At 42.8% G+C, this 23,684-nt stretch overlaps 1 protein-coding gene across 2 annotated transcripts; it reads right to left on the bottom strand.

Annotated features, from left to right (window-relative positions):
• Positions 1–919: 919 nt before the first annotated feature.
• On the bottom strand, positions 920–23,084 carry MATN3 (matrilin 3). 2 transcript variants are annotated; one of them, XM_082427477.1, is made up of 8 exons: positions 22,771–23,084; positions 18,054–18,620; positions 15,324–15,449; positions 12,798–12,923; positions 11,265–11,390; positions 8,387–8,512; positions 3,576–3,685; positions 920–1,904 (listed from the first exon to the last, which is right to left on the bottom strand). In XM_082427477.1, the coding sequence occupies exons 1-8, from the start codon at positions 22,979–22,981 to the stop codon at positions 1,848–1,850; spliced, it is 1,449 nt and encodes a 482-aa protein (XP_082283603.1). In that variant the 5' UTR covers positions 22,982–23,084; the 3' UTR covers positions 920–1,847. The 2 variants fall into 2 exon arrangements, with proteins under 2 accessions (XP_082283603.1, XP_082283602.1); XM_082427476.1 differs by lacking the exon at positions 8,387–8,512.
• Between the last annotated feature and the right edge of the window lie 600 nt (positions 23,085–23,684).

Genomic DNA, 23,684 nt, shown 5'->3' with positions numbered 1-23,684 from the left:
AGTCCCACTATTCCTGTGTGCTTCCAAGGCCATTTTATATATCCTATGATGTTCCTGCTTCCTTGGCCAATTGCGCCTAGCCAAACGCACACATCAGGTCTCCCTGAGAAATCCTTCCCAAACTTAAGCCCGATCCCATTCAGATAATATGTTTGTTTTCAAATGAATGTGTATCTTTTTCAGCACCAACTACATCCCTAAGATATGTTTGTTGGCACCGGATCACGGGCTCCCTATACTGGACTCAAGAAAAAAATCAATTATCTAAGCCAGGGGATTCCAGTCAACTGGTTAAACTTAAGACATGATTAGTTCAAGCTACTGATGGTCACACTCTTGAAAATTTGTCTCTCTTTAAATACCTTTCCCTAGTTCTTGCACATGAGCTCTCATTTATTCCTCCTATAACACCATTTCTTTGTGATATATTATAACTGATTGTGTGCTCAAATAAGTTTGGAAAATAATACTTGCTGTATGTCAGGTGCTTTCAAAAATGTTGAGCAATAACAATATATGTTTCATACAATATTTACTGCCTTTGATGTGTTCATTTTTCATTTCTTCCCTTTACAGTTTATATTTTAGATTTTTTACTGTTTCTGGGTTTGCATCTGTAGGTTATATTTTCTTTTCAAGTGCATATATTAATGTACCCTCATCATTATTTTATCTGAATTTATGTAATTTTGTTTTATTCCCTCTCCCACAACATTCTTGATTAAAGCCTTTCTGTTTAACCTGAACTTAAATTTTTAATTTTAAGAGCATGAGATTAAATTATAGGAAGAGTCACAATATTGTGTCCTTTGACAAGAAACTGTTTCATTCAAAATAATTGTAATTCAGCTTATTTAAGAAAATATGTTAATGGACAAAGTTGATATAAGAGTTACCAAAAAAGCATGACAATAATATATAAAGATATTGACATTTTTATTATACTAAACACAACATAAACCAAGAAAAGAATGAGTAGTATACAATTTAAAGAACTATTTTTTTCTAAAAGTTATAAACATAAAAGCTGAAAAAAAATTTATCAAATATGTAAGTTAAAAAAAAGAGTTAGGTTTATCATTAACATTTTAAAAGACATTAGGTTTTGTTACTTATTATACCAGTATTTATAAATATATAATTTTATTGACTGGATCCTTGAGTAAAACAATAAAGTAAATTTAGGGTTTTTTGTCCTTGGTAAAAAGTTTAACACTTAATTCACAACTAGTTGTGTGTTTCTTTCTAACATCAGAATGAATTAAAAATGACATATAACAGTTCACTTAATCTGTATTAACTATATTTAGGTATGTGTATTACAATCTCCTGATCACAGCTTCAACAATACTCTGGCAAAAATAAGAAAAAACCAAAAAGTGATAAAGATATAGTTCTAAATTGTATTCATCTCAGTTTAATTATATGTACTTTTTATGTGTAAATACCCTGTACAATTTACACTCTAAAGTAACAAGACTGGTTTACACTGTTAATACTATCAAGAAAACAGATCAAAAGTTCGCATTTTAAGCCTAGTTATCTTACTAATATAAACATGTAAAAATTAAATGGCTCAATTAGTAAAGAAAGAAATTATGAAACTTTTCATTCTGTTTCCTACCAACTATTTCACAGTCATAGCTTAGAGACACTAAAATTTGCTCTTACTAAGGGACATTTATTTCCTTAGAAAAATGATACAGATTCTCCAGAAGATCCTCATTCTACTTATCCAGTAACATGAAAGCATTGGTAATGGCACATTACTAGCAGGAACACTGGAGTATGCCAAAGTATTAAGTACACCAAATGCTTCATATTTCCAGGTAAAAAATTTGAGGAATTTAACGATGTATTTGCCCATATTCGTTTGCTTGCAGCTTCTCCAAAATGTCATCAAGTGGCTAGTTGTTAAGGCTAACACCATATATTTTTAGACATTAGAAAATGCAAACACACTTTCAAACACTTCAATACAAGATAAAATATATATATATATATTTAAGTTCTATTTTGAACAAAAAGAGTGAAATTGTTTTCTCACCAAAAATCTAATCTATCTAAAACTCAGATATTCTGTTCTTTAGCGAGAATGACATAAAGCAGTGGTCTTCAAACATTTTTCGTTCATATGTCCCCTAAAATAATTTTGACAAATAAGTGATATCTTGTGCCTATTTAGATTACATGAAAATTTTCATCATAAGCTTTAGTTGCAAATATGCAGTTTCTGCTATATTATAAATATCGATGCTTTAAAACAAAATTTAAATCGGTCTTTTAAATGTATCCCATGTAATAGTAATACCATACTGAATTGTTACTACTGTTGTTCTTCTAAAATAAAATATTTCCTTGAATTTGTATTTCCTTTCTACTTCCTCCACAATTTTATTCTACTTTGAATCTTGGAAATCTGTTCTATCACTCTATTATACTTCTCTGATGTAAACTTTATACAAACAACAAGCACATATACATTTATATTGAAATTACCTTTGAATTAATTTTCTTTGACCATGAGGTGCTAAATTTTTTTAATCGTCTCAGTTGAGTTACCATTACAACTATTACGGGGACACAATTGATCCAAACAACGAATAAGTCACAAGTTTTGACATAAAATCATTAAAAATAAAAGGTAAATTTTAATTAGAAAGGTATCTCCTAATGGGATGAATTGGGGGAGGTGTGTTTATGAAGGCTTAATTTAAAAAACTGTTGAACTGGCCCTTTATTTGGCTCTCTGGAGATTTTACCTTTCCAAGAAATTCACCTTAGTAAAGTTCAGGGTAAGTAAGAGGTCTGCCTTTCTTGTATAAATTTAGGAGAATGGTGACACTGAAGTGAGAGATGGGAAAAGAGAATGTCAACTGACCCCAAGTTGCATTGTAGGCAGATAGATTTAAGGAAGTGAAGGATTTGGAAATTGATTCCTTTAAAATTTTCTGTGTCCCCACATACCCCTGGAAAGTCTCTGCATACCCCTAGGGTATCCCTATCACAGTCTGAATACCATGCCTCAAGATCCCTAGGAAAGGTGTTGTTAACTTGAACTATGCTAAGAAAAAGTACTTTTCCTGAATTACTCCTTTGGCTAAAAAACTGATTTTGAAAGTTTCTGAGGTAGTACCCTGTTACATTTTGAAATCCGCTTTTTGACCACTTGGCTAGACAAAGCACACAGCTGTGTGTCATCTGAACTATCACACTCCATTAATCAGCTGACTCGTTTTGTACATGTACAGATTCTGAATAAGAAAGTCATGTTAAGGAATCAGGATAATAGCACTGTCAAATAGAGCTCAATTAGGAGCTTATACTGTTATGGAAAAGCACTAGAAAAATAAATAATTACACAGCTCTTACATGTAAATAAGAATGGGTATAACGGTCTTAAAACATTTTAAAAGAACTCTAAATTTAAAAAATTAAAGCTGTGTATTACTATGGCTCATCTTAAAACTTAATGAATAAGGCACTTATCCTGTGGAATGTCCTAAAATGTCAGCTCAATTGTAGTACCTAGGCTGGCTTCAAGCAGAAGCAGAAAACCTTCCAGAAAGGATATGCTTGGTGTTCAGTCTCTGCAGATATGAGCTGACCTTATCCTGGAATGCCAGTGTGGCTTCACATGCACAAGCATCTTCTGTGGAGATGAGTCTTCGTGCTTCTGCAATGGCTGAAGACAATGACAATACACGAAATGTTATAGCTAATTAGAAATCATAGCAAATCAGGAAATCTGTGATTCAATACTTCCATTTTTAATTCTTACCTAAATGCATTTTCTAGGAGATAATATAAGAGCACATGGAAAGAGGAGAAAGTACTGTGGACTTTGTCACCAAAGAAACTGAGTTAGAGATGTTGAGGAAAAGTTTGCAATTGTCAAAGCTGGGTGATGGTTATATGAGAGTTCATTCTATTGTTCTCTATACTTTTGTAATTGTCTGAAATTTTCCATGATATAAAGTAAATATTTAAGTTGATGCAGGGAGAAGCCAAGAATGCAGAGATAAGACAATCCCTTGTGATACTGTGTACTCATTACGAAATGAAAATGTTCACTATGGAGAACAGTGTGAGGTTCCTTTAAAAACCAAAACTAGACCTACCATATGATCCTGCAATCCCACTCCTGGGCAAATATCCGGAGAAAACCCTAATTTGAAAAGATACATGCACCCCAGTGTTCATAGCAGCACTATTCACAATAGCCAAGACAGAAACAACCTAAATGTCCATCGATAGATGAATGGATAAAGAAGATGTGGTACATATATACAATGGAATACTATTCAGCCATAAAAAGAATGAAATAATACCATTTGCAGCAACATGGATGGACCTAGAGATTGTCATACTAAGTAAAGTAAGTCAGACAGAGAAAGACAAATATCATATATCACATGTAGAATCTAAAAGGGTGATACAAATGAACTTATTTACAAAACAGAAATAGACTCACAGACATCGAAAACAGACTTATGGTTACCAAAGGGGATTGGGGGAAGGTGGAAGATAAATTAGGAGTTTGGGATTAAGACATATCCCTACTATATATAAAATAGTTAAACAAGGACCTACTGTATAGTACAGGGAACTATACTCAGTATCTTGTAATAACGTATAATGTAAGAGAATCTGAAAAGTTATATATATATATGTATATTACTGAATCACTTTGCTGTATACTTGACACTAACACAACATTGTAAATTAACTATACTTCAATTTTAAAAAATGAAAATGACGAAAACAGTCCTCTATTTGTGTGGCCAAAACATTTCAAGGTTTAAAACTAGATAATTCCTGATTTCCTATACAGACTATTATTCTACTGAATGGTTTGAACTGAGAATTCTAGTTCTTACCCATAAATACTTTGGAACTAAAAATTCAGGTTTGTATTGACATTTAAGCAAAGAACGTGGGCGAATGATAATTCTAACTCCAATTTCTTTCTGTAATTCAGTGAGGCAGCTATTCCTACTCAATATCATAGCCCCTAAAGTTGCCTAACAGAAATAAGAGTAACTTCCAGGTCTAAAGACTGATGAATAATCTTCCAACTGAGTAGTAGTACTGCTTGGGGACAAAGAGTAGTCCTTTGCTCTTGCATTTTCTCCCACATTCTATCCGTAAAATGTTACAGAAAATCCCGAACGAACTTTTTGGTCAACCCAATACAAAGATAAGATACAAGGCTGGAGGACCATAAATTCACTTGATTATCTAGCTGTCTAAATCCTATTGAAACTTTTAGGGACAGCCAGCTCAAATCCCCATCTCAATCAGTAAATTAATTAGTAAGCCAAAAAGTATCTACTGAATATCAAGTACATGCCCATCATCCGTGTACAGAGTATAAAATTTGTGCCTATGATACTTTTCCAGTATATCTTGCCTGATAGCCTATAAGCTCTGTGAGGGTAGGGGCTCAGTGTAATATTCTCATTAAAACACCCCATAGAAAACTGGAAAACTGGGAGGTTGCACAATTGAAAGTTGAGAGATGGATCCATTCACACTGGCAGCAAAAAGAATAAAATATTGAGGAATAAATTTAACAAAAGTAGTGCAAGACTTGTACAGGGCAAACCACAAAATATTAATCTGTCTCCAGTTCCTTCCTCGGGACCTAACAGAGTCCTAGATATAGAACAGAATTTCCATGAATACTTGCCAAACAAATAAATAAGTGAATGGCTAAACAAATGAGGTCAGAGCCTAAGCCATTATAAACCATTCTGGAATCCTCACCTTCCAGGAGAAGAAAAAATGCCCAAGACTGATTTTTCTGAAGATTAAACATTTAAGATAGGAAGACAGCACCCAGAAATACTCAAATTCTAAAAGCAAGCTGCTCCTTATTTTTCTCACCCTCCCCAAGAAACTGATCCACACTACTTCAAATGAAGAAGTACCTGCTGAGTAACTGTCAGGTGTTATGGTAGATGCTAAGAGTACAGACAAAATCTACTACCCGTGGTGGTTGGGGTCTACAGGAGCATAAAAACACAAGTCCAGGAGCTTCCCTGGTGGCGCAGTGGTTAGGAATCCGCCTGCCAATGCAGGGCACACGGGTTCGTGCCCCGGTCTGGGAAGATCCCACATGCCGCGGAGCGGCTAGGCCCGTGAGCCACAACTGCTGAGCCTGCGCGTCTGGAGCCTGTGCTCCGCAACAAGAGAGGCCGCGATAGTGAGAGGCCCGCGCACTGCGATGAAGAGTGGCCCCCCGCTTGCTGCAACTGGAGAGGGCCCTCGCACAGAAACGAAGACCCAACACAGCCAAAAATAAATAATAAAATAAAAATAAATAAATTTATTTAAAAAAAAACAAACACAAGTCCAAAACTTGCATTTTTCTTCCCCAAATCTGCTTCACTCTCAGTCCCCTCAGTAAAGATACCCTATCCTTCCAGCTGCTCAAGTGGAATAGGAAAGCCATCCTACTCCTCCTCCATCCTATCCCCACATCCAGTTTATCACCAAGCCCTGTTCATCCTACCTTCAAAACATGTCTGCAATCAGTTTACTTCTATCACATTGTCACCATCCTAGCCCAACTGCAATAGCCCCCGAACTGGTCTTCTTTTGCTCTTCATCCTCTTCAATCCGCTGTTCACACAGCAGCTAGAGTGACTTTTAAAAATATAAACAGCATCGTGCCGCTCCACTGCTAAAAACCCTCCATGACTTCCCATTTCTCATAGAAATTCCCATGCCCCAGAGGAGCAGCATGATTTGACCCCGCCTAACTCTCCAAACTGCCTTACCCCACACTTATCCCTGGCTGGTCATGCTTCCATCACACGGGTGGCCTTTCACTTCCTCTCCCCACTAAAGCCACCACTCAGGACCTGGCATTGCTCTCCCTCCTTCCGCCAGCACTCCAATCTCAACCAACCTGCCGCTGATCCTCAGCATTCAAACGTCACTTCCTCGGAGAGACCCTCCCAACCTGAAATAGGTTCCCCAACCCCCATTCTGTTCTCTTCCATCACTGCTCTTATTTAATTTATAAATGTGTTATGTACTTGTCTTTTCCCCCTAGACTGTTACCAAAGACCATACCTGTTTTGTTCATGATTGTATACCTAGTGCCTAGAACATAGCAGATGCTATATTTATTGACTGGATGAAGGAATGATTGAAGGAACACACAAGTAACCACAACACAAGGCATCCAGTGCTGAAAAAGAGGACACAGTTCAATGGAAGAATAAGGGGAATTCTGGTAGAGGGGGTAAAAACTGAACTAGCCCTGGAAATTAAACAAACAAACATTATTTTGTTACATTTGATTCACAAAAAGTAATTTATAGGACACTGATGTAAGTTATGATGCATAATAAAGACAAATGCCTCATAATGCATAAAAACGAATGCATGATAAACCCACTGCACAACTTAAGAATTAAAACATAACGAATGCTGTTGCAGAGACGTCATTTAAGAAGTGGAAATATAAATACAATCTAGGAGAAGATATTTGCAACACATAAAATCAGCAACGAATTTATATCCAGACATGTGAAGAGTTGTTATGGTAAGTAAGAAAAATATAAATAACCCAATAGAAAAATAAAGGCATAAATAGCTTTTCCAGATAAGAGACTGAAGTGGCAAATAAATATTAGAAGAGAAGCTTAGCCTCTTTAGTAACCAGGAAATGGGGAAAAAAAAGACTACAGGGAGATACTTCTTTACATCTACCAGACTGACAAAAGTTTAATCCAACAAAACCAAATGTTGGCAAGGATGTGGTTCTTGGATTTTGACAAGCAGAAGAGGCAAGGGAAGCAGATCACAGTAAAGGATGGAGACAGGTGAGTACAGGGCATGCTTCAGGAATATCAAACAGTCCATGTGGCTGAATCACAGGTCTTGGAGAGAAGGAGTGAATCTGGGGCCAAATGTAGTGACAAGATGAAAAAGAGTGGTTACCAGGGGTAGGGAGAGTGGAATGAGGAGTTTTTGTTTAATTGGTACAGAGCTTTAGTTTGGGATGATAAAAAAAGTTCTGGAGATGGACAGTGGGATAGTTGCACAACAAGGTGAATGTACTTAACACCACTGGACTACACTTAAAATGGTTAACATGCTAAATTTTATGTCATGTATATTTTACTGTAATTAAAAAAAAACCTGGACTTAGGGAGAGACTTTAATTAGGAAAAAAAAATGGAATCAGACCATGGAGGGAAGGATGCCTAGTGGAAAGGTAGAATTATTTCATTCTGAAGACATTTGGGAACCACTGGAGAATTCTGACCAAGGAGCAAGACTCAGAAGCGTGCTTCAGACTTGGAGACAGGAAAGCTCACTCCTAAGACTGTCCTAGCACATGAATTAGGCTTAAAGGGACAGTCTTCACCTGAACATGTCTTCTTGTCTTCATTCAAGGTGTAGCCAGTATAACAATCGCAGTGGTAAGACGCGGCCCCGTCATTCACACAGATGTGCTGGCACCCATGAGAGCCCAGTGCACACTGGTTACGAACTGACCAGGAGTGGGGCAGGAAAGAGAATATTCACAAATTACAACTGGAAACTAAACACAGACTTCCAGGAGAAAGAAGCTTTGGTTCGGTGCCAACAAGTGCAGCAAATGAATCCTACAGTCGTCAGCAACGCGTCTCCCATGTTTCAGAAGGAGAGAGCCTCTTTTCCCGTTCCCTATCCCACACCCTTTTCCTTGTTATCTCTTGCAGCTATCTCGGTGCCTTCTCTTTTTTGCTATCTGCAGTCCTGGGGCTGCACTGAGTCTTGATTCTATTCCAGAACTTATCTCCAGCCTTTCCTGATGACCATGAATGCCTCCAACCTCTCCAGCTATACACAGATCATCTTCACCATCACCAAAAATAAATTATTAGGGACCTACCTGCACATGGAGTTACATTTGATGCTGCACAAAAACTGTGTTGACCAAGGGCCTGCCCTTGATGCTTAAAGTGGGACAGAAAACACTGGTCTGCACACACACACACACACACACACAGACAGAGGAAAAATAATAACAATGATGATGATGATGATGATGGTGATGGTGTGTATGACTGCATAGGGAAGTATTTGTGTCTGTCACAAGTAAATACATTACAAGGAACAAGGGCTTCCTGGGATACATAGCTTCTTCCTCGGCCATTGCAGAAGCCAAACTACTTTATTTGTTCTCCTCTAATTCTTCTCTTAAGTGTCATTTTATGCTCACAAACCTTCCATGGCTCACTATTGCCTATAAAACAGCTGTTCGTGAAGCATAAGGCCCCAGGTAATCTATCCATAGTGTCTTTCCAACTTTCACACTGATATTCCCTTTCACTACTACAATTCAGATGTTTCCAGCAAAATGCCTACTAGCAGAACATTTTGTTTTCCCCTCAGCCCAGCTTAGCAGCGACTCTAGCGATAACAAGTCGATGTGCCTCCAGCCCCTGGCCCGTGATCTGGGGCTCCACATTTAATTTACAGGCCTTCCCACTGCCCAGCAAGGGGAAGGCAGGCCATTAGAGGGGATCTGACCCATGTCGTGTACCCCGGTTTTAGAATGGCATCCATTATTGCTGTAAAATATATAAATACCAACTTCCCACCGTCTCGTCTTTTTCTTCTATCTCCTTTTGCTGTCCTCTGCTTTGCACCATGAGACAGTGTAGCTTAGTGTTTGAGAGCATATGTAACCACCAGAGCAAGTGCCTGGGGTCAAATCCTGGCTCTGCTACTCACTAGGCAAGTGACCATAGGCAAGTTACTTTGTCTGTGCCTCAGTTTCCTTCTAAAGTTGCTGTGAGTAAAGTTGCTGTGAGCAGTAAATGTGTGACTGTGCCTAAAATGCCTAGAACCGTGCATGGTACCCAGTAGGCACTGAAGAATGTTGGCAAACCGTTATCTGGAAGTGTTGCCTGGAGGAGTCTGCCTTAACTGAAAATCTCCTTTGATTTCTTTTTTTAATAAAACGGTCCATTTTATGCCATAATATCTGTTAGTTTACATGTAAATGTGTTTTTGTTTCCTTTTCCCAGGTCTTCAGATTAAAGGTCCTGCTTAAAGTACCAAGAGGGATACTTGTAACGGTTTGAGAAATGCAGCTTTGAGTCCTTTCCATCCAACTGACTTAGTCCCACCCCCGAACAAACCAATGCAAGCCACTCCCCTTGCCCTTGCCCTCTCCACTCCTCCATCTAAGCCTTATCCGCCCTCCGAGGCCCACCTCCAGTCCCAGCCCTCTGTGTCCATCCCAGACCTCCTGCCTCCCAGCCCCTCCCGCCCTTAGTTACTGCCGGTGCCTCTCCCTGGCTAAGAGTCCCTGCTTTCTTCAGGTGCTGGTTCTCTTTGCACCCAGCCTGTACGTAGCTCAGAGGCAGAAGCTGAAGCTTCCTTACATCCCCACAGCTTAGCAGAGTCCTGGGAACAAAATAGGTGCTCAGTACTCTTTCACTGATCTCATTTTTTTAAAAAAAGGGGAATTAGAGATATGCCACTTCCTTTAATCTCTCTTGAAAAGGTCACACATTACATCTCAAGGAAGAGGAAAGCATACACAAAATCTAAAAAAATATTGAATATGCCAAAACTAAACACCACCTTGAGAGCTAGGAATTTCTCTTAGGAGTGTTTTTACATTACAAATGCCACTCTGTTCTGCCAGTGAGTTTAAATCAAATTAATGAGGATTAGCAGTTCTGGCACGGGCTTCCTCGCCAAGTTGTAAGTCTCAGATTCACCCAAGACTGATCATCTAGAAACTGTCAGGGAAGGACTTGCTTCAAACTTACTGGAAGATCTGTGTGGGTCTAATTCAGTCATTTACAAAGCCTCCTTTACTAAAATGATCTGGCTTTAAGATTAACGCTACAGAAAAGTTCCAGGACAAGTTTTAATTGGAAAAAGATCAGTTCAGCCTATCACACCAAATAGTTACTGCCCAGCTGACTTCCTCTCAAGTTTCCTATTTGCTTTACAGAGCTATAAAATTTTCCTGGATTAGGACCGTACATTCAATTAGCTTTTCTTATATCCCCCACTCCCTACCCATTACCCAGTAATTTTCTGAAGTGAGCTATGTTTGCAAAACCTAGTGAGCTCACTGCCTCCTGAGCAATGTTTACCTTGGTCTGAAAAGCATGGTAGAATGTCTGAAGCCCAATTCCTTACATTACCTTTAAGAATCTCTCTCTTGGTGAGATGCAAGTTGGTTTCACTGAAGTAGAAAGAGCCCCGGATGAAAGAATTTACTGAGTGGACCTTACCTGAACATGTTTTTTTATCTTCATTCAGAGTGTAGCCCTCGTAGCATTCACAGTGATGAGACCCAGCTCTGTCATTCACACAAATGTGCTGACAGCCGTGTGTGCCCAAAGCACACTGATCTTGAGCTGCCCAACAAAAGTCCAGAAGAAAAGATATTAAACGTGGAAAAGTCTTTTATCAGCCATATATAGAAATCTTCTTATTTGCAGCTAGCAATGCAGAAGAGGAAAACTTATTAGAAACCACTCAAAGCCATCAGTAATATTTGTTCTCACTAGGAATTAGCTGAGTAAAACAAACTCCTACACACACAATACTTATGCTTCTATTTTTCCCCACCCCTTTTCAGAATCATCTATACTGAGCTTTTATAATCGAAGTATCTCATGAATACTTTCTAAAGTGTTCCTTTTAGATTTGTTGTATTTATGCTGAATCAGAGGGATTCTAACAGCTGTGGAACGAATTATACTAGATTCAGAAAGACATAGAATTAGAGTTTGAAGAAACTGTAGCTCGACCCTCTCCTGTAATAAATGAGGAAACTGAGTCCAAAGGAGACCAAATGACTCAGAGCAGCATCAGAACTCAAGACCCAAATTGCTACTCAATGTATTTTTCTCTGTACTGGCATGATATTTTTTAACTATTTTTTTTTTATCTTTGAGCTTTTTGTTTTAAAATCACTTCAGGTTTATGAAAAAGTTTCAAAACTAGTGCAAAAAATCCAGTACTTCACCCCATTTCCCCAAATGTTAACATCCTATATAAGCATAGTGTAATTACCAAAACCAGGAAACTAATACTGATACAATGCCATTAACTAACCTACAGACCTTATTCAAATTTTGCCAATGGTTCCACCACTAATGTCCTTTTTCTGGTCCAGGATCCAATCCAGGATCACACATTGCATTAAGTTGTCACATCTCCTTAGTTTCCACCAATCTGGGACATTTCTTTAGTCTGTCTTTGCCTTTCATGACTGTGACACTTTTGAAAATTACTGAAAAATTAGTTTGTAGAATGTCTCTCAATTTGGGTTTGTCTGAAGTTTCCTCATGATTCTGAATTTTTAGCAAGAATACCACAGAAGTGCTATTGTGCCCTCAGAACATCATGTCAGGAGATGCATGACGTCACTGTGTGTTATTGCTGGTGATGTTAACTCTGATGTCTTGGTTGAAGTGGTGTCTGCCAGGTTTCTCCACTATGGAATGACTGCTTTCCTTTCTGTAAATAGTAAGTACCTTGTGGGCTGTTATTTGATTTTCACATACTAAATTGTCTTTAGATTCTGGAAAGGACTCTTAGGGCTGGGTACAGAGAAGGAAATAAACAACACACTCACACATGTGGGTCATGAGACACACATGCTGCCATTTATAACTTTTCTAATAAGAAAGGGGAAAAGCCCGAGATGGCGAGAGAGGAAAAGAGACCGAGCTCCCCGTCGATGTGACCCCCGCCAAACACTGACTAGGGAGGTAGGTAAACAGGGAGGCGACAGTAAAGCCTCTGCCCCCACTTACCCGAACACGTTTTCCTGTCTTCATTTAAGGTATAACCTTCATAGCACTCACAATGATATGAGCCAGTTCTGTCGTTCACACAGATGTGTTCACAGCCGTGAGTGTTAACAGCACACTTATCAATAACTATCAAAAGATGATCAGGACAAATGTCAACACATGGAAAGCATGGTAAATACATAACTACGGGCCACACCACACACACACACACACACAGTGCTAACTACGGGCCACACACACACACACACACACAGTGCTAACTACGGGCCCCACACACACACACACACACAGTGCTAACTACGGGCCACACACACACACACACACAGTGCTAACTACGGGCCCCACACACACACACACACACACAGTGCTAACTACGGGCCACACACACACACACACACACACAGTGCTAACTACGGGCCACACACACACACACACACACACAGTGCTAACTACGGGCCACACACACACACACACACACAGTGCTAACTACGGGCCACACACACACACACAGTGCTAACTACGGGCCACACACACACACACACACACACAGTGCTAACTACGGGCCACACACACACACACACACACAGTGCTAACTACGGGCCACACACACACACACAGTGCTAACTACGGGCCACACACACACACACACACACACACACAGTGCTAACTACGGGCCACACACACACACACACACACAGTGCTAACTACGGGCCACACACACACACACACACAGTGCTAACTACGGGCCCCACACACACACACACACACACAGTGCTAACTACGGGCCACACACACACACACACACACACAGTGCTAACTACGGGCCACACACACACACACACACACACAGTGCTAACTACGGGCCACACACACACACACACACACACAGTGCTAACTACGGGCCACACACACACACACAGTGCTAACTACGGGCCACACACACACACACACACACAGTGCTAACTACGGGCCACACACACACACACACACACAGTGCTAACTACGGGCCACACACACACACACACACACACAGTGCTAACTACGGGCCACACACACACACACACACACACAGTGCTAACTACGGGCCACACACACACACACACACACAGTGCTAACTACGGGCCACACACACACACACACACAGTGCTAACTACGGGCCCCACACACACACACACACACAGTGCTAACTACGGGCCCCACACACACACACACACACAGTGCTAACTACGGGCCACACACACACACACACACACAGTGCTAACTACGGGCCCCACACACACACACACACACAGTGCTAACTACGGGCCACACACACACACACACACAGTGCTAACTACGGGCCCCACACACACACACACACACACAGTGCTAACTACGGGCCACACACACACACACACACACACACAGTGCTAACTACGGGCCACACACACACACACACACACACAGTGCTAACTACGGGCCACACCATACACACACACACAGTGCTAACTACGGGCCACACACACACACACACACACACACACACAGTGCTAACTACAGGCCACACACACACACACACACACACACACACACAGTGCTAACTACGGGCCACACACACACACACACACACACACAGTGCTAACTACGGGCCACACACACACACACACACACAGTGCTAACTACGGGCCACACACACACACACACACCCCCCACACACACACACAGTGCTAACTACGGGCCACACACACACACACACACAGTGCTAACTACGGGCCACACACACACACACACACACACACACACACACACAGTGCTAACTACGGGCCACACACACACACACACACAGTGCTAACTACGGGCCACACACACACACACACACACACAGTGCTAATGAAATGGGACAGCTTGGCACAAGAGGAAGCCTGCTGGACCGTGTGGGAACCCACTTCCTGGTCTTGGCTCTTTCACTAACAGACCCCATGACATGGGTAGGTAAGTCTTCTCCCTTCTTGCAGAGGTCTCAATTTCATTTTCTATATAATGAGCAGGTTGAATGAAATGATCTCTAAGTTTTCTTCCTCTCAAAAACTTTTTTCTAGGATTCAACAGATTGGACCTAATTCCCACTCTTCATTGATTGTACGTGAGTACTCATAGAGCAGATGAGTGAGAACCTCCCTAGATTTTCTTCCACTTCTAGATTCCATGAATCTTCTACGGTCACAGAGAGGTAAGAGGAGCTTGTATTTAATTAAATAAAACCCAGGGGAAAAAAATCCAAAACCTCAAAAGGACGAAGAGTTTTGGCCCCCTTCCTCACTAGCCCTTTTCCCTACCAACCCTTCTCTCTAAACCTAGTAATAAGTACTGTAATAGGCTGTTTTAGGTATTACCTCACTTTTCCCCTCATGTTCCTTTTCAAGGCAAGTCGTTGATAACAGTAAATCCACCACAGGGCAGTTAGGAGAAAAGCATAAGGCCAGTCCAAAGCCTGGGGTGAGTCCCCAGATAAGTTTCCATCAGCCACCACCCCTTAAGCAGCCTCACCTGAACACGTCTTCTTATCGGCATTCAAGGAATATCCTTGGCTGCACTCACAGTGGTGCTTGCCTTCCCCGTCACTGACACACACATGCTGGCACTGGTGTGTGCCCAGCGCGCATGGGTCCAGAGCTGTGCAAAGGAAATTTACAACAGTCAGCGTGGACACGTAAGAAGCACTTCAGATACTTCCTCCTGTGTCAAAACAACATCACTCTCCAGGTTCCTCTCTGATTCTATCTTTAGTTCACTCTAAAAATTGGCTACTTGTTTCCTGCCCCTGGCTTATTATAAATACCACTCTTAGTAATGTTTAAATTAGTAACTAATTTAAAATCATAGATCTTGTGGTGGACTTTCTCAAAAAAGAAAGGGAATTTTGAATTTGGAGCTGAAGCCAAACTCTTTACATGAAAGAGCCAAACTCTTTATATGAAATTCGATATTTTATTCAATGTATCCACCTAGCCAGAAAAAAAGACTTCTGCTTCCCAACAGAAAGAAAACAGTAATGTACTTCCTGAAGTTCTATGAGCTAGTGGTCCCACTGCCACCAGAACCCAGTTTCCAAGGGTTCTGTAGTTTGTGTCTAAACAGAATTCACACCCAGGCTTTCCTCTAGGCCTGGAACCCACTCACTCTTGGGCAGCCATACATGTTTGAAATTGCAAATGGTGGAGGGCAACGTAGGTAACTGCCTTCCGAATATGCGGCATGGGTTCCTGAGCCCAAATGTATATGCATGCGACTCTCATATCTGCCAGGAGAATAAACTTACATGCTATATACAAATCAGTAAAAAGAAAAGAAAGAATACAACAAATTAGATTACATTAGCTAAACTGCAGCCTCATCTTTTTGCTCCTGGAGCCATTTTTAATCTCAGATTTTTTTTTCCCCAGTGACATGTTTTGATAAAAGAATCAATGAATTTAGTCATTTCTGAGAAAACAAGGAGGCCTGTTGCAGGAGGCTGGCACCCCTGTGGCAGGTCACCCAGCCTCCACTGTTTTGGCAACAGGACAGGTTAATAGGACAGGCCCTTTCCCAAGAAGGGCCGTCTCATGGAATAATCTTTCCAGCTCGTTGACTACAACAGCTGCGCCTCAGTCTTTTTTCCACAGGATATTTTCCCCCCAGAACAAGCAGATCTTTCATACCAGAATGAAAAGATGGCCACTCACCACTTGTTACTTTATGTCCTTCAAGCCCAACCCCAGGTGCTATCTTTGAGACCCAGCCTTGCCATAGACCAGCATATTTATGGAAAAGTTCTCACCCACAAACACAGGGGGGTTTCCTGGGAGAAAGAAAGCTATTTTCTTTTGGGAAACCAATGAATGCTGAGTCAATGCCACCAAAGCCAAGGACAGCTTGTGAAGACCCAGTGTCCTAGGGCAGGAAAGATAAGGGGTCCCTGGCCAGGTCTGGTTGAGATGAGGCCAGCCTTTGCTCCAGACCGAGACTTCATCTCTCATTTCCTGACAAATTGTTGATTGCTGAGTTTCACATTCATTTATATATAAAGTCTCCTTGAAATTTACAACTGTAATTATTGGTTCACTTGTTTGTCTCATCCCCAGCCGCAGACTGTTGCTTGATGGTAGGGAGGGACTACTTTATCTTTGTATCATCAGTGATCAATAAACACATGTTGAAAAAACAAATGTGAAATAGATTATACAGCAAAAGGTATCTACATTTTAAAATTCACCTGAACTAGAAATTTGTCCACACCTGCTTAGATAATTCCACAGAGGGCTTTGAAAGATTATCTCCAAATGATAAAAAAATAAAGCATGTCTATAGAAAGAAAGAAAGAAAGAAACAAAGGAAGATAGAAGTTTTTAAAAGAAAAACAAAAATAAATTTAAAAGTAAAAATTAAAAAGTTTGAGTCCCACAAATTCATAATTCTGGTCAGTGACTACAGATAAAGCCGAGCCTTGAATGGATTCATATTCACGGGTTTGGCTGATTCACGCTAAAAATTCTAATTAAATCAGCATGTTCGGATTTAAACTCCATCCTAAAGGAAGAAAGGAGAAGAACAGTAACAGAATAATTAAAAAATTAAAAAATAAAATAAAAAAAAAAAAAATACCCTGCTTCTTGCTATCTCACAAGCGAGCTGAAATCCTAACCTTCCTGGTCCCTAATCCTCTCCCTCCACAAGGAATAATCAGACACCGAGCTGAATCTGAAAACTGGAGTATTCACTAAGCGTACACACTGACTGACAGTTACACTGGAATATAAGCCAGTTGATCTTTCCACAGACAGACATGGTCCCCGTCTTCTGCCCGAAAACAAGCAGAGTTCTGTTAAATCTAGAGATGGAAAAACTAAAGAAAATATCTGGAAAAAAATGTGGTGGGCAGAGGGGAAAAGAGAGTTGTCTGGAGATTTTTTATTTGTATTTTTTTCTGACCCCATCAGGGAATAGCAGGATCATGTACCCTGGATATTTCCAGAACTTCACATTTCTAATGCAAACACGAAGATTTTTATGAGCAAACCAAGTTATATATAAGGCAGCTCTATATTTCTAAACCAACAAAGTATGTTTAAGTTGGTTAAAAAAAAAAAAAAAGAAATACACACATACGAAAAAAGCATTGCTTATATTTAAGTTTTCCATAAATTGCCACCAAAAAAAAAAGAATACATCTCTTTTTCTTTGCATACACAATGTCTGACTGTATAACATCTTTTCTAGCTGGAAGCAAAGACTTACCACAAAAGGTTTCCTGGAATCTAGAGGAAAGTTTCTCAATGACCCCATAGGTCTCCACATAGAAAACGTGCTCGTCCAGGGGCTCACTGGCCATCATCTTGAGGGACTCCATGTCTGCCCGGTCCACGCCCACGGCGTACAGCTCAATACCGGATGCCTGGGCCCGCGCCGCCACCTCGTTCACCTGATCCTGGGGCCGCCCATCTGTCACGATGATGGCCACCTTAGGGATGTTGGAAGCGGGTCCCCGAGCTCCCGCCTCCACTGTGAAGGCTTCGTCCATCGCTGTCTGGATGGCCAGGCCCGACATGGTGCCTGTGGACAAGGGTGTGATCCGCGCCACGGCCTGTTTCAGGGACTGCTTATCCGAGTGGGTCTGGAGATGGAACTCGATCTTCACGGTGCTGGCGTAGTTCACCACTGCCACCCGCGTGTCCGCCGGCCCGATGTCCAGAGTGTCAATTACCCGCGAGACAAAGGTTTTTACTTTGGTGAACTCCAGAGGCCGTACACTACGAGAACTATCAATGATAAACACCAAGTCCAAGGGCATGCTCTTGCAAACACCTGCAAAGAAGGGTGTGGGAAACAGACATGACTAAGCGATGAGCAGACCACAGTCAGAAATGGGGCAGTTCTGGGACTTCCTTGACAGTCCAGTGGTTAGGACTCCACGCTTCCACTGCAGGGGGCGAGGGTTGATCCCTGGTCTGGGAACTAAGATCCCACATGCCCGCGCTGCCGGGCCAAAACAAAAACAAAACAAAACAAGAAAGAAATGGGGGCAGTTCTCCCACCCAGAGAGCTCTGGCCAGCATCCCTTGATCCCAAATACCCCACTGTCTGCTGTCTTCCCCAAGACCACCCTCCCTTTGGATGTTGAAAGCACTGAGGCCTTCAGGATTCCCTAGCGAGAATTCACATAGAGGTGTGACATTTCCCCAAATATCTCCCCTACAGGCTGGCTGAGTCCCAAATTTCTCTGGGAACCGTATCCTTCTGCTTAAAGGTTTGTTCAAAGGTTCCTCTAGACTCCCAGGAATGAATGGATTCCAGACCTCTCTTGGGCATCTTGGCCATCTGAGGCAATGGAACAGTGACCCTGTATCGTGTGAAAGGTGAACTCAGTGCACCCTCCCCTGCCTGCCCAGGCCTCAGAGCCCCTCGGGCAATGGCAGAGTGTGAGGTAAGGCACACTGGTGCTCTCATGCTGGCCTCCTTCTTTTACTCCACTTCCAAGGCGGTGAAAACTGCTCCAGAGTAGCCCTAAATTCTCCCTCCATCTGGTCATTCACTCATGTTTAGTGAACTTTGAGGTCCAACTACCCCCGAGTTACAGTTTGAAAGTGGAAAGAAGGATAACAACTTAATCTGGTCCATGTTGATTTCCATCTTTGTCAGCATGTCTTGTTTCAAGAAGCAGAGATTTTGACTTAGTATCTGTCCTACTGCCCCCACCAAAGTGTCTTAGTCACCTCTCTTTCATTTTTTCATTCACCAAATATATGTTTTTTGAGAGCCTACCGTGTATTAAGCCATGGGGCTACAAAAGCAAATAAACCAGATTCCCTGCCCTCAAGAAACTTGTATCGTTCCCACACAAAAGGACCTGGCACATTGCAGCAACACAATACATTTTTGTTTTCAGCACATCCTTCTTATCCTTTTTTCCTCTAATCTCGTTCTATACTCCTCCCTCTCCTAGCCACCCAAATCAAATCCAAAAGTCAGGACTAGCTAAGAAAGAAGCCATTCCTCTTCTTTCAACACACACACACACACACACACACACACACACACACACACACACACCCCAAGCCCTGAATGGAAATGAGATGCTTGGGCATGAAGTGTCATTCAGGGTTCTTTTCTTTCCTAATAGGGGGCTGGAAATGGATGTAACTCTAAGAAGGCAATTTACTCAGTGTGTAGGGGAAAAAGGTGTAGGTATTTATTCATTCAAAATAAATTCCTAGGCTAAGCAGTTGATGACAGAAAAAGCCCAGTATGGAACAGGAATTATGCCTCTGTATAGTTTTCTTTTAAAAACTGAAAAGTATCCTCTTGGTTTTAGCCTGATTCCTAGAGGTATTAACTAAAACAATAAATAATATCCTACTTTCAATAACACTTTAGAGATCACAGGATTCCAACACAGCAACCCTGTGAAGTTAGAGATGCAGAGGTTGTTTTTATACCCATTTTACATGCGAGAAAACTGAGTCTCAGGAAGCTGTAAGAGCTAGAAAGTGGTAGAAAATAGCGGTAGATTGGACTCCAGGTTTCCTGACTCCCAGCCCAAAGGGACTTTTCATTTCATGGTTGCCTCTCTCTGAAGGAACATTTTCTACTACCAAAATTAACATTACCTCATGTACCTAGTAAACATCCTGCTTGGTGACTTTGAGCCACCAGCCTGAAATATGCTGTGCATCATGTATTTAGCTAGGTCAAAAGGAATTAATTCTTTAAAAAAAAAAAAACAAACCCTCCAGAATTTCATTTCATCCCTGATTACCATGCATCGAGAGCAAAGAAGAAGAAAATCCTTCCAGGAGCTGGATCTGGATGTTTTTGCATAATTTGAGTAAAGGGAAAACTACATGTGATACGAACCCATATCTGGCAATGCTGTCACTAACACCCAAGTGGTGTCCTTACTAATATCGAGGCTATGTTCTTGTAAGTAAACATGCAGGATTCCTTCCTTCTTCACTTGATTTTTCACATGGAATCATCTATGGGAGGTCACAGGGGTGTGGTGGGCAGGCTAATGCCCCCCCAAAGATGTCCATGTCCTAATCCCCAGGACCTGTAATTATGTTAATTTACGTGGTAAAGGAGACTTTGCACGTGTGATTAAGTTAAAGATTTGAGATTGAGGATGTTGTCCTGGATTATTCTGGTGGGTCCAATGTAATTACAACAGCCCCCAGAGTGGAAGAGAGAGGCAGAAGAGGAGATCTGAGAGATGACGTGTGAGGACTCATCCTGCCTTTGGCGGCTTTGAAAATGGAGGGAAAAGGCCATGAGCCAAGGAATGAGGGCAGCCTCTACAAGCTGAAAAAGGCAAAGAAACGGATTCTCCTCTAAGATCTTTCCAAAAGGAACATGTCCCTGCTGACACCTCAATTTTAGTCCAGTGAGACTAGTGTCAGACTTCTGAGCCATAGAACTCTTAGATAATAAATGTGTGTTGTTTTAAGCCACTAAGTTCATGGTAATTTATTACAGCAGGAATAGAAAATACAGGGGGCTTGACTCAGATGGCAGGACATTCTGTGAGCATCCGCTTACTTCCTGATTCAGACCCCCTCATCATTAATTGTTTTTGAATCTCACTCCCCTTTACTAGATAACAGCACTTTGATTCTCAGAAACCAAGAAAATGAGAATCTGCATTTCCTAAAATGTTTCCTTACTCACAATAATTGTCAATTTCTGATAGCTCTGCTAGAAATAAAAGCCCATAGCAAAGCTTAGCAGTTTCTGGGTGCAAAAAGAAGTGCATTTGAAAAAGGGTGGAATGCTGTGTTTATTAAAGAATTATCATTCAATATTGGTTTGGGTTCCAGGTAATAAAGGACCAGTACTGCTTAGGAGGAATATTGACCTCCCCGCGCAGAATCCCTCCTCTCCCTCCCAGATGTTTCTCCAAGGGAGGTGGATCAGGACCAGAGGTAAAATTAACTTCTGGGAGAAAGGCTTCTCCCCTATCCCCATTCCTGGCCTGGAGCAACCAACTGGCTACTAACTGAATTTAACCGTTGTGAACCCTGGCACTCCCTGTCTCAATGACAATGCTCTCGCCATATCAAATCCAGCCCACTGGAGCTGATGCAGGAAAGAATCCTTTTTGCTCTTCCTCAACATTATCCAGAAAGGTGCAGGAGGGGGAGACAACACAAATCAACCTGGGCCATGAAGCATCACTGGCCAGATGAGACTGGACATCCAGAAAATGGTTTGATGCAGCCTCTCTTTAAAGCAGGACTTTAACAAGTCTGATGCTGGACTTTTTGGCAATGAAGATAAAATCTTATGCAAACCGTATTGAGAGCTTGGTAGCTTGGAGCAGTGGAAAGATCCGTCTTGGGATATCTGAGCCCTGAGTTTTATTCTGGGCTCTCACACTGATTTGCTGGGTCCCCTCCCCTTGACAAGCCTCGGTTTCCCTATATGTGCTGTCAGGGGCTGTGTCAGATGATCTTCCAGCTCTGCTGCTCTAGGAGTTTGCTCAACCAGAGAACTAAAAGCAGAATCTCAGGAAAGGTTTACTGAGCTGAACCAGAGGTGGGTCTAGGACAGAGAGCTGAGAGGCGCCTGGTGTTCCCACAGCTGCCCCATCCTCCCTGCCCAAATCTCAGGGGGCAGTTGCTGGAGTTTGACCTTTAGGAGACCCAAAGTCTAGCCCTGACTATGAGTGACCTTGGGCATCTCCCTTCCCTTCTCTGGACCTCAGTATCCCCACAAGATTCATCGGGGAGGGGATCTTTCTCCTGCACCACAGTCCGGCTCGGGCTGGGATGGAGGGAATACCTGGTGGACGACGGAGGCTCTTCCTCATCATTCAACGCCTGATGCCCCTGCCCACCCATCCATCCCGCCCGACCCCGGCCCGGGATCTCCCTTCTTCCTGGAGGGTGTCCCTCCCTGGGGCCCTCTCAGGTCCCTCTCGGCCTGGGGTCCCTCTCCCGTCCCCGCCCAGGCCGTGTACCTGCGCCGCGGGCCCCGCCGTGCTGGCCGGCCCCAGAATAGGGCGTGCCGGTGGAGGCGGCCGGAGCGGGACGGCGTCCGGGGTTGCCCCCTGGGCCGCGGGTCCCCAACCTCAGGAAGCCGGGGCGGTCCAGGGGGCCGGGGACGGCAGGGGGTGGCAGCAGCAGCAGCTGCCAGAGCAGCAGGAGCAGTCCCGGCAGATAGCGCAGCATTGTGGGCTTGGCGCTGCTGCCCGTGTCCGTCGGTGGGTCGTCGCTCCCTCGCTGGCTGGGTCAGTCGTGGGCCCGTGCGCCGTTCCCGGGCGGCCAATTTAAAGGTCCCGCGGCCGTGGGCCCCGCCCCGCAGCCTTGGGTCCCGCCCCTCGGCCATAGGCCCCGCCCAGCGAACCCGTCCGGGGCCGCGCGCCGCCTGGTCAGTGCATTCCCGCGGCTGACGTGGAATGTCTGGGGTACCTCGGCCAGCGGCGCGGTGCCCGACTGCGGCCCGCTGCCGCCGCCCCGCCCGCCCCTGCCCTGCGCCGGCCCGGGCTTGTCTGGGTGGGCTCGGCCCGGTGCCTCCCGGCCGGGCTCTCCCTCTCTCGAAACTTCTGCCTCGCTGTACACCCGGGGCCTGGTCGACCCCCACTCGTCTGGCCAGGGCCCCGGGCTCCGGGTTCAGGAGGCCCGAGCTCTGCCATCCAGCTCCGTTCAGGTTTGCCTGCCTCAAGGTTTCACCTCCATCCTCACACTACATTCCTTTCCCCAGCCAAGTAACCCAGGTTTTTCTGTGGGCTCTCTGTTAAAAAAAAAAAAAAAAAGGCTCACAGATTCTACCAGCATGAATAGACATGCTTTCATCCCAGCTTCAAAAACCCATAAACATTTGAACTTACATTACCGGGACTAGAAAGCCAAACATACATTCCCCAGAGAGCCC

This window comes from Balaenoptera physalus, assembly GCF_965194825.1.
Source record: "Balaenoptera physalus genome assembly, chromosome: 15".
Classification (NCBI taxonomy): Eukaryota; Metazoa; Chordata; class Mammalia; order Artiodactyla; family Balaenopteridae; genus Balaenoptera; species Balaenoptera physalus.
This window is presented reverse-complemented; position numbering and strand designations above follow the sequence as displayed.